Below are 12,371 nucleotides of genomic sequence, written 5' to 3'. Positions count from 1 at the left end.
AATTATATAGGTGATTTTGTAAGTGGTATTCTGGGCTAAAAGAAATCTAGTATCCCCAATATATTCAAGGATTTGGTTGGAAATTAACTCATATTTCTGCTGTAGCACACAGTGCTAACCATTAGGCTACGAGTGAGGTCAGAGTTTGGCAATTCTGAACACCACCTCTACAACTAGCTAAAATGTAAAAATGAATTAATAAAATATTGAGTTATAGCATACAGTGAACTGAGACATACATCATGCACTTACACTTTTATTTCAGCATACCACTGTAGTGCTGTGACAAAGGACACCTGTGTAGTACATTCAGCTTTAGGGGAAAATAAGTATATATAGCCAATCAAATAATTTTCTGTTTTGGTTTTTCAATTTAAGCTATTGATAGATTTTTGAATTGCCATCATCAATAAACTTTGCTTCTATTTTGTTTCTAGGCTGCAGAAATTCAGAGACCAATTTGATATTGAACTAGAATCTTAAGTTAACATACAGGCATTGATAAAGGGAAGGTATACTACTACTGTCATGTCAAGCCACATATTAAAACTGCATTTAACAATTGCACATGTAGTCAAATATAACAATGCCCTTTTTAACCTGCAAGTTAACAGGAGGATAAAATTTCAGAAAATTACTTTTTGGCCTTGCTATGACCAAGAACTAAAGTAGGCATTTACTCAAAACTGATAAAAATCTTTTTTAAAAGCCCTTCTATTAAAACAAGTCATGCAATTTCTTGATCAATTAAGCAGCTGCTTTAAAACAGTCACAAGGTAAACATTGTTACACATGTATGTGTATGGTTTTATCTTGCAAGTACATATGAGCAAACTATTAGATCAATAAAATGTTACCTTAATTACATATTTATACTGCACTAAAGAGACAAAATGCCACAAGATCTGCATAAACATTTAATTCTCATCACTCAAATGGTAAACTTTGTGTGTTCTAATCCTTCACAGAAAGAAAACAAAACAAAAACAAAAATATCCAGCAGTCTCACATTACAAAGAAAAAAAAAACATCTGCTGTGAAATATTAAGAATGGAGGCCCAAATCACTTCTAACATAAAGAACATACAACTAGTGTTAAGGGCCATAAAAAGAGATCTCTAAAATAAAAATTTCTAATACACGTTGCACCTGAAGTACAACCTCTGTATTAAATATAGCAGGGATGTCAAGACACCACCACATTAGATAATAAAAGCAACATAGAAATAGGGTGAATGGGCAGTTGGATGCAGGTTGTAGGGGATTGCCACAATTAGTTAACCACATCTAAAACAGAATTAATGGGATGTGGCGATAAAGAACTTAGTTTTACACACACATCAATTTTAAAGTGTAGTCTCTTACATTCAAAAAAATTTCTGCTATATCTCTTAATCAAATTTGAGAAAAAACAATTTTATTGTCTGAAAATATAGTGGAGTCTGACTAGATAACTTATCATGAACAAAAATTAACCTACACATGGGGTTTTAACTTCATTCCAATACTGGGGTCTTAAAATGTTTTTTCTTTCTAGAAGTTATCATAGTCTTTTTTGTCCTTTTTCCCCTCTGCTTCAAATCCATCAACCCCATCACTATCCCGACGCCTTTTCCGGCTGTTGTAGATGTTGAAACGCTGGTTCATCTGAGGCAGTGGATCCATCCCTAGAACTTTGTGGATCTGACGGAATGCAATGAGTCTCAGTGCAAACTGTTTAGAGAGAAGAACCAAATTAACATATTTTGCTCCAGTTTCCAAATGACAGCACAATCAACTCAAAAGCAAATAAGAGACATGGGTACATAGAAATTTTAACACACAAGCAGTAGTACTTCCTAGCAAAGTGTAGCTAGGCCTCATATCATTAAGAAACTCCCCAAATACCAAGATCCCATCAGGGGGAAAAGAAGTTTAAATGTATTCATACTTTATCATTTCCTTTCTTGGGTCCTACTAGACCAGTCCAGACTAAAGGGTTGTGTCCCCCTACATCAGATGAAGGTAGAGAAAAACTGAAGTCTTCCAGGACATTACTTGTAGAGGGGCTGTTACAACCTGAACTCTTCCAGCATGCCACTGCCAAAGCAGCACAGTCTGAATACCAGATCTTATTGTACGAGACCCCATGGGGAACCATTACAAAATAGACTATTTCCAACACTAAAATTATTTACACTATAAAGCACTAAGAGAAAGCAGTCAGGACACCTTTTCCTTATGGCAAAAGTCTTCCAGGGTGGGCTCTGGACTGGTTTAGAAGGACCCCAGGAAAGGTATTTAGCAGGTATGTATAAATTTCACCTTCCTTTTAATTTTGCTAGAACAGTCCAGACCAGTGGAATGTACAAAAACAGTACCTTACTGAGTGGGGAATGATAAGGCCCCCCCCCCTCCCCGAATCACAGCTCTCGCAAAAGTAGCATGGCCTCTGGCTATACACTTCTCCCTCCATATTCATGGGGGTTAGGGGCATAGATGGCCTGGGAATACAAAAAAAAAAAAAATTGCAAATAAATTTTCGCTTTCGTAGTTGCAGGGTTTGGGGGTATAGTCCTCACAAACACTGTGAATTCACAAATAAAACCTCCCCTTCATATTCAAGAGATAGATTGATAAAAGTTCTTGCATTGTACTGTACACTTAGCGAAACAATTTAAGTACTGTATTATAGAACTGACCATTTACATACAAGCATATACTCTACTGTAATCCCATTAAATCATGGTTCATATACAGTACTGTAATTCTTAACCATGTTAAACATAATACTGTAACACATAACAATCTCTTATTCAGGTGGTGTTTCATCCTCGTCGCCCTGTACATATTCCACAAGCGGTACAGGAGGAAGAGGAGGCGGCGAAGAGAATAAGTGAGCACCAGGTGACTCTTTGGGCAGTAGAAGTGGATCTTCGGTGTCTTCATCCTCATCCTGTTTATGTTCAATATGCGATGCAGGAGTTGGAGATGAAGGGGTGCCACCTCACAGGTGGCTGATGTGGAAGAGGTGGATAGAGAGGCAGGGACTCTCAGTATCTTCTGGAAATACATTGCGATTTCAGTCTGGCTCTTCTACATCTTCATTTCTTTATATATATTTGTGTACGTAGACATTGCTGCTTCTGTTAACTCCTTCACCTTCAAGGCACATACCATGGATGGGTTGATGTCATAAAAAGTCCATGACAGCACTGAACCTACATAGACCCTCTGCAATATTGTCCAATGTAAACTTGTCTTTAGTACTTCTTCTCCATCCTCTTCTTCATCTGGTATTACCTCTCCTTCGGAAACAGTCAGGTCAATTAGATTATCTTCTGTTAATTCATCAGTGCTGGTGTCTATTAAGTCTTGAATATCCACCAGGATATCTTGAAAGCCTTCCCCACCCACCTTCTTTGCCACGTCCACAATGTCTTTCATAATTTCTTTGACTGGCTCTGTAGAAACAACAGTGAACTCCTTTACACTGTAGGGGTATTTCCTTATTTGCATCTGAAGGTTAGGCCTCTCTGACATCATCAAGCCTGAACCATTATTTACAAGAAATCATTCCAGCCTAAACCTAGCAAGAAGAGAAAGAAGAATACATCTTTGCTGTTTCTGCCTGATGCATTCTGGGTATGTACCAGAACTGTATTCTAGTCAAGGACATCCAGCTATGCCTTCATACTCTGCCTATGTGAATCTTTGGGGAGGAATTGCTCCTGTGTTGGTCTTATCTAACGAAGGTGCCTCTGTTTCAGATTGTACGAGACTCTATACAGAAAGGCTATTCATCTAAGTTCTGTTTCTGGATTGGTCCGGAGAAGTCATCTGACGAGATCCAAGTGAAAACGTGCTAATTATAATTTAGTCTGTGTTAGGATGTGGGTGAACTCACATCTTATCATAGGTGTTCTCCATGCACTTCTGTTATAATAATTAAGACCTGAAAAGTTATCTCTTGTGATTAGCTCTCGTCCAGGGAGTGAAGGAACAGGACTTTTATCCAGACCTGGTTTTCATATCACATAAAGGAAACCTTTGCTGCCAACATAAGTTACAGCCTCTCCAGTGGCTGACGAACTCTTGTTCCGGTACCAAATGAATTCTTATCTTCAGTGCTGAGTAGAAAATGTCTTCCCTTTCACCTGATTTTGTGCCAAGGCCTAATTGGATGGTGGAATACGGAATTCTATTATCTTATCAGCTGGGGTTAGATAAATGAATCCTATTGTGGTTCGGGATAAGAAGTGAAGCTACTCTTGGTGATAACCTGTAATAGTTGCTGCTAATCAGGAATTCTTATTAAAAGGAATTATTTAGAGTGTAAGAATTAGTTTACTTATTTATCTAGCAAGTGTGTTGTAATAATTGTGTACTGAGTTTCATATATGTAATCAGATATTTTGTGAACAATATTTAGTTATTGCTGCTGGCTTTTGAATTATATTTTTCTATTTTCATAATAAAAGTATTTCTCATTAGCCTGGGTCTGGTGTAAGTAGGCAAAGAAAACTGAACCTGGATGAGATATTATGGTCTTCCCTAGAATAGTAACAGGCACGTATTTGTTTATGTAACTGATTAGTGGACCATAAATCTTTCTACAACACATTCAAGCCAAAGGTTCTTCCAGCACATATTCACCGTCTCTGGCTTGACAGCTTTCATCGCTCTTTCAATAACAATGATGGCATCGGCAATAGTGAAGTCCTTCCACATTTTCATGATGTTCTCCAAGTTGGGATCTTCTTCCATTGCATGGATAATCCTCTCCATTGAATACCATGTGTAGTGTGCCTTGAATGTCCTTATTACCCCCTTGTTGATTGGCTGGATGAGAGGGGGGCATGTAAGATCAGTGGTCCCCAACCCTGTCCTGGAGGACCACTAGGCCAATCGGGTTTTCAGGCTAACCCTAATGAATATGCATGAGAGATTTGCATGACTGTCACTTCTATTATATGCAAATCTCTCTCATGCATATTCATTAGGGCTAGCCTGAAAACCTGACTGGCCTGGTGGTCCTCCAGGACAGGATTGGGGACCACTGATGTAGATGACCTCAACACCATCAGTGTTGAACTCATGTGGTTCTGGGAGCATTGTCCAATACCAACAGAACCTTGAATTCCTTTCCCTTACTGGTAAGGTATTTTCTTATTTCAGGCACAAAACACTGATGAAACCACTCAAGGAACTTACTCTTGTTGTCCAAGCCTTCTTGCTGTGCTTCCAGTAAACAGGCAGCTGGAACTTATCTTTTCCCTTGAGGCCCAGGGGTTCACGGCTTTATAAATCAGTTTATCATATGGCCTACTGCATTTGCACAAAGCAGCATAGTTAGTATACCCCTTGTAGCCTTGAAGCCTGCTGCTCGCTTATCATCAGTCAGAGGTTGTAAACAGAAAAAACACCATGAACACCTTCTCTCACATCAAGCAGCATTATGGCGTAAAGATCTAGATCAATTGCTTTCGCCCACTACTTATGAGGAATTCAGGAAGCGCCTAAAAACATACCTGTTCCTGAAGTATCTAGGCAACTGACCCATATTTCTCTTTCTCCTCAACAACGGTTTTCTTGACCTATTAATCTCTTTCTTACACCTCTCCTAAGTTCAATCAATTTGTACCTTCTTTTAATCTTTTGTAAACCGCATAGAACTTCACGGTACTGCGGTATATAAACTGCTATTATTATTATTTTTGTTAATGAAAGTCCTCTGTGGCATTCTCTTCCATAATAGAACATTTCATTGGCATTGAATGCCTGCTCAGGTTAATATCCCTTCTTTAATAATTTCCTTAAATGCTGCAGGGAACTCTCTAGCTGCTGCTTCTCCTGTCACTTTCAAATTATGTAGGCCATACCTGGGCTGGAATTTATCAAACCACCCTTTATTGGCCTGAAAGTCTGTAGATTGCGACAATTCCCCTTCCCTTTTCTTCAAGTTATCAAACAGAGTCTACAAGAATTATCTTCTTATAGCAATCCTGCACCCACATAAATGTTGCAGTTTCCATATGAGAGAGATTTCTCTCTCTCATACAACACATAATGTCTTTGCATCCGCTGGTGTAGCTGCAGCAAGGCTTCACAGATTGGCTTTTCCTTCTTTATGTACTTAACAGTAAATTAATTAATGCCATAACGCTGACCAACAGCAGAGGCTGACTTTATAAGGCATGCCTAATAAGGTCTTCATTTTTTTCCCTCTCTTGGGAACATTTTCAGTAGCACTAAGAGCATTACGCTTTGCAGCCATACTGTGAATATGGAGGGAGATCTGACCTGTTCCTTAAGGAGAGGCAATACCAGATATGGGTAGTGTGTGAAATTTAGGCACCAGAAAGGCAGCTAGTATTGGACAATACCCCTGGACTTAATACAGTACTGTATCTCTGGTGTAGCTGCAGCAAACTCAGTCACACACTTCTCAGATACTGGCGTTTTCCTGACCACGCTGAAGCAAACACACACTTACTTTATTTAAAAGATTTCTCAACCACCTATTCCTAGGTACTTTACAAGTAATAACATACATAAAATAATATTTGGCTTTTATCTGCCATCATCGGCTTCTCCTTCCCCGCTTGGTACTCTCCTGTAATTGAAATTGGTTCCATTATACTTGTCAATCAATTCTCTGTATCCCTGCTATATATGTACAGTCTTTTGCACTATATCTTCGCTGCATATGTACAGTCTCTTTGCATTGTAAACCGCTTCAACTGCATTATACAGTCTCTTGCATTGTATCTTCGCTGTATATATATCTTCGCTGCTTATGTACAGTCTCTTACATTGTAAACCGCTCTCAATTGCATTGTTCAGGCTCTTGCTTTATATCTTCACTGTATATGTACAGTCTCTTTCATTGTAAACCGCTCTGAACTGTTTGTGATATTGCGGTATACAAAAATAAAGTTATTATTATTATTATTATTATCATGTTTCTGTTTCACATCTGCCACAGAATAGCACAGCCACAGCCACTGATGGGCTCCTACTACTGAGATGACCAACTGTGATACAATATGGACACAATTATAAAGAACACCTTATAAAAAGGCCATACCAGTGTCTAGACAAGCCATCTCTTAGAATTGGCTGCTACTAGACCCAGTGCAACAGTGTTGGTGCTACACAACCTCTGTACACAGGAGCCTGCACCCTTATGGCTCAGAATGTAAATGCCTGCTTAAGGAGCTGCTTCACCTTTCAGTTATTGGCAATCCTTAAATGCAGGACTCCCCTCAAATAGGATAATGGTCTTTTTTTGTCATAGCTGTTACCGAAGCATCCATCTTAGGAAGCCAAAACAATTTGTCCAGCACCTCATACTGAAGTGGATAAAGCCTGCCTAAGAGTGTAGTACCTTTGAGGATACCCTCTGGCAATTATCATTCTACCATTCTGGGAGAGAGCTGTATGGAGTGGGAAGGCCTTGGTGACTTTCAAAGTTATTCTAAGATGGAGTTCCTATCTAAGGCCTACTCCAAGGGTGATTAAAATGCTCAAGGCTGAAGAAATCAAATCTCAAGTGATTTAGCTCCTTGTGACTAAACAAGCACATGAAAGAGAAATCCATCTCAGGAAAGGAGATCCCCCAGGGCCAGAAAGGCCTCCTTTACAATCCTCCTTAAGCTCCTAAGTGTTGTCCAAGGGCGATGCAAGTGAACAACAACCTCTGTTCAAGGTCTGCACTGCTGCACTGTCTCTGAGATTGCTTGTCTAACTGAAACAAGGTACTTCAAACCAAGAAGCTGAACCCTTACCACCACTAAGACCTGCAGCAGTTGTGGCTCTGGGCCCTCCTCAATGTCTAGCTGTAAAATGGCCCCCATTCTTGCCAAAGATAGGCAAAATACAGCTGGCAGATCCAAGTCAAGTCTAACATGGCACTGCAGTGAGACTCCTCCAAGGGGCTCCCGAGTCCCCCAGAGGCAAATCCTACTGTGCCCCAGTACAAATGGTGGTAAAAGAAGCAGGAAAGCACTGAAGGTCCACTACTTGCTCCCTGGGCATCCATGCTGCCAAACCAACACCCACTTCTAGACCCTACTTATCTCCCTGACTCAGGAGGAGGTCTCCAGGTGTGCTCTCTGCTACCAGGGCCTGCTCTATACTAAGCCCTGCTTTTTGCTTTCTTTGTTCTCCAGTGCTTTTTTTTTTTTTTTTTGGGGGGGGGGGGTATCTTATTCTACCAGCAAATAGCCAAGGGAATTGTGAATGGGCTGAGTGGTCATCACCCTTCACTCCAGGCACTTCTGGTCTTCTTTTCTTGTTATCGTCAGGTTCTTCCAGACACAATTTCAATAACACAGTTCTAGAACACATGACCAGGCTCCTCCAAACACTTCCCTGGTTTCTCTGGTTGCCAAAGATTGTTCTAGCCTCTGTCGGTCCCTCTGGTCACCACCAGTCACTCACTCTGGTCATTACCGGTCATCTCTGGGTATTCAGGTAGCCAGTCCCTCTGGTCACCACCGGTTACTCACTCTGGGGCTACTACTTTAGCTACTACTTTAGCTTTTTCTAAAATACTGCCTGCATATGGAAAGGGAAAGCAAAGAGTGAAAAACACAGAGGACTTAAATAGATGGCTCAGAGCCTGGTGTCATCAAGAAGGCTTCAGGTACATAGGAGGATGGGGAAATACATGGAAGGACAAAAAGCTATATTGCACTGATGGGCTACATATTACTACAGCAGGAAAAAGAAACCTTGCAGAGAAATTTAGACAATATTTTTCTAGGCATTTAAACTAGAAGGTGGGGGTGGTGTATGTACGAAGGACAATTATAGAGACCACCCCCGGCAAAAGAAAATATGTGATAGTAGTAAAGGCTGCAACATAAGCAATATCAGCAACTCATTTCTTAGTATTGCAACGGAAAGTGAAACGACACAAAAATCCATACGAAAAAGGAGATTATCGCTGAAAAATAGCTGGAAAGCGATGACCACAAATGCTCGCAGTCTAAGCAACAAAGTTCATGATCTGCAAGCCCTGATATTAGAGACAGATCTAGATATTGTCGCTATCACAAAGACATGGTTCAGTGAATCACATGGATGGGATGCAAACATACCGGGATATAATCTTTTTAGGAAGGACAGAGATGGAGGAGTGGTGGAGGAGTAGCTCTCTATGTAAAGATGGAGGAGTAGCTCTCTATGTAAAGATCAATATCCAAGCGACCGAAATGCAAGGGATCTGGGTAGAGGAAGAAGCGATATGGATTGCTCTGAAAAGAGAAGATGGAATTTCTATCTACGTGGGTGTAGTCTACAGACCTCCGACTCAATCGCAGCAAATTGATAAGGATCTGATTGTGGATATCCAAAAGTTTGGAAGGAAAGAGGAAGTTCTGCTGTTGGGAGATTTCAACCTGCCGGATGCGGACTGGAATGTTCCGTCTGCGGAATCGGAAAGAAGTAGGGAGATTGTGGATGCCTTTCAAGAGGCTCTGCTCAGACAAATGGTGACGGAACCCACAAGGGAAAAAGCGATATTGGATCTGGTCCTCACAAATGGAGAGAGTATCTCTAATGTTCGAGTGGGTGCTCACCTGGGTAGTAGCGATCATCAAACAGTTTGGTTTGATATAACGGCTAAAGTGGAGAGCGGCCGCACGATACTTAAAGTCCTAGATTTCAAACGTACGGACTTTAATGCAATGGGAAAGTACCTGAAGAAAGAGCTGTTAGGATGGGAGGACATAAGAGACGTGGAAAGACAGTGGTCTAAGCTGAAAGGAGCGATAAAAATGGCTACGGACCTTTATGTGAAGAAAATCAATAAAAACAAGAGAAAAAGGAAGCCGATATGGTTCTCCAACCTAGTGGCTGAGAAAATAAAGGCGAAAGAGTTGGCGTTCATGAAATATAAAAAAAACCAAGAAGAGGAGAGCAGAAAGGACTACAGGGTGAAACTGAAAGAAGCCAAGAGAGAGATACGTTTGGCGAAGGCACAGGCGGAAGAACAAATGGCTAAAAATGTAAAAAAGGGAGATAAAAATTTTTTCAGATATATTAGTGAAAGGAGGAAGATAAAAAATGGAATTGCTAGGCTAAAAGATGCTGGGAACAAATATGTGGAGAGTGATGAGGAGAAAGCAAATGTGCTAAACAAATACTTCTGTTCTGTGTTCACAGAAGAAAATCCTGGAGAAAGACCGAGATTGTCTGGCAAAGTTACACGAGAAAATGGAGTAGATTCTGCGCCATTCACGGAGGAGGATGTTTATGAGCAACTTGAAAAACTGAAGGTGGACAAAGCGATGGGACCAGACGGGATCCATCCCAGGATACTAAGGGAGCTCAGAGAGGTTCTGGCGAGTCCTATTAAAGACTTGTTCAACAAATCTCTGGAGACAGGAGTGATTCCTGGGGATTGGAGGAGAGCGGATGTGGTCCCTATTCATAAAAGTGGTCACAGGGATGAAGCAGAAAACTACAGGTCGGTGAGCCTCACTTCAGTTGTTGGAAAAATAATGGAAGTGTTGCTGAAAGAAAGGATAGTGTACTTCCTTGAATCTAATGGGTTACAGGATCCGAGGCAACATGGCTTTACAAAAGGTAAATCATGCCAAACGAACCTGATTGAATTTTTTGATTGGGTGACCAAAGAGCTGGATCGAGGACATATGCTAGATGTAATTTACTTGGATTTCAACAAAGCCTTTGATACAGTTCCTCATAGGAGGCTGTTGAACAAACTTGAAGGGCTGAAGTTAGGACCCAAAGTGGTGAACTGGGTCAGAAACTGGCTGTCGGACAGACGCCAGAGGGTGGTGGTTAATGGAAGTCGCTCGAAGGAAGGAAAGGTGACTAGTGGAGTCCCTCAGGGTTCGGTGCTGGGGCCAATCCTGTTCAATATGTATGTGAGTGACATTGCTGAAGGGTTAGAAGGAAAAGTATGCCTTTAAAGTATGCCTTTTTGCAGATGATACCAAGATTTGTAACAGTGTAGACACCGAAGAGGGAGTGGAAAATATGAAAAAGGATCTGCAAAAGTTAGAGGAATGGTCTAATGCCTGGCAACTAAAATTCAATGCAAAGAAATGCAGAGTAATGCATTTGGGGATTAATAATAGGAAGGAACCGTATATGCTGGGAGGAGAGAAGCTGATATGCACGGACGGGGAGAGGGACCTTGGGGTGATAGTGTCCGAAGATCTAAAGGCGAAAAAACAGTGTGACAAGGCAGTGTCTGCTGCCAGAAGGATGCTGGGCTGTATAAAGAGAGGCGTAGTCAGTAGAAGGAAGAAGGTGTTGATGCCCCTGTACAGGTCATTGGTGAGGCCCCACTTGGAGTATTGTGTTCAGTTTTGGAGACCGTATCTGGCGAAAGACGTAAGAAGACTTGAGGCGGTCCAGAGGAGGGCGACGAAAATGATAGGAGGCTTGCGCCAGAAGACGTATGAGGAGAGACTGGAAGCCCTGAATATGTATACCCTAGAGGAAAGGAGAGACAGGGGAGATATGATTCAGACGTTCAAATACTTGAAGGGTATTAACGTAGAACAAAATCTTTTCCAGAGAAAGGAAAATGGTAAAACCAGAGGACATAATTTGAGGTTGAGGGGTGGTAGATTCAGGGGCAATGTTAGGAAATTCTACTTTACGGAGAGAGTAGTGGATGCCTGGAATGCGCTCCCGAGAGAGGTGGTGGAGAGTAAAACTGTGACTGAGTTCAAAGAAGCGTGGGATGAACACAGAAGATTTAGAATCAGAAAATAATATTAAATATTGAACTAGGCCAGTTACTGGGCAGACTTGCACGGTCTGTGTATGGCCGTTTGGTGGAGGATGGGCAGGGGAGGGCTTCAATGGCTGGGAGGGTGTAGATGGGCTGGAGTAAGTCTTAACAGAGATTTTGGCAGTTGGAACCTAAGCACAGTACCGGGTAAAGCTTTGGATTGTTGCCCAGAAATAGCTAAGAAGAAAAATTAAAAAAAAAAAATAATAATAATTTAAATTGAATCAGGTTGGGCAGACTGGATGGACCATTCGGGTCTTTATCTGCCGTCATCTACTATGTTACTATGTTACTGGTCACGTGGGTCCTCACCAGTCACGTGGGTCCTCACCAATCCTGGACATCACTGGTCCCTCTGGTTGCCTGGCTCTCTAGACCGGCGGTGTCAAAGTCCCTCCTCGAGGGCCGCAATCCAGTCGGGTTTTCAGGATTTCCCCCAATGACTAGGCATGAGATCTATTTGCATGCACGGCTTTCATTGTAAGCTAATAGATCTCATGCCTAGTCATTGGGGGAAATTCTGAAAACCTGACTGGATTGCGGCCCTCGAGGACTTTGACACCCCTGCTCTAGACCCAACCAGTCATTCTGATTCCTCTACTGGTCACCACCG

At 41.4% G+C, this 12,371-nt stretch overlaps 1 protein-coding gene across 1 annotated transcript in view; it reads right to left on the bottom strand.

The window, feature by feature from the left end:
- Positions 1-240: 240 nt before the first annotated feature.
- The window catches only part of ZFR (zinc finger RNA binding protein), a 339,213-nt gene continuing 327,082 nt past the window's right edge, over positions 241-12,371 (bottom strand). Inside the window, exon 21 of the mRNA XM_033933312.1 lies at positions 241-1,713. Coding sequence (XP_033789203.1) covers positions 1,534-1,713 — 180 coding nt within the window. The 3' untranslated portion in view covers positions 241-1,533. The remainder of the gene's footprint in view (positions 1,714-12,371) is intronic.

This window comes from Geotrypetes seraphini, chromosome 1 (genome assembly GCF_902459505.1).
Source record: "Geotrypetes seraphini chromosome 1, aGeoSer1.1, whole genome shotgun sequence".
Lineage (NCBI taxonomy): Eukaryota > Metazoa > Chordata > Amphibia > Gymnophiona > Dermophiidae > Geotrypetes > Geotrypetes seraphini.
This window is presented reverse-complemented; position numbering and strand designations above follow the sequence as displayed.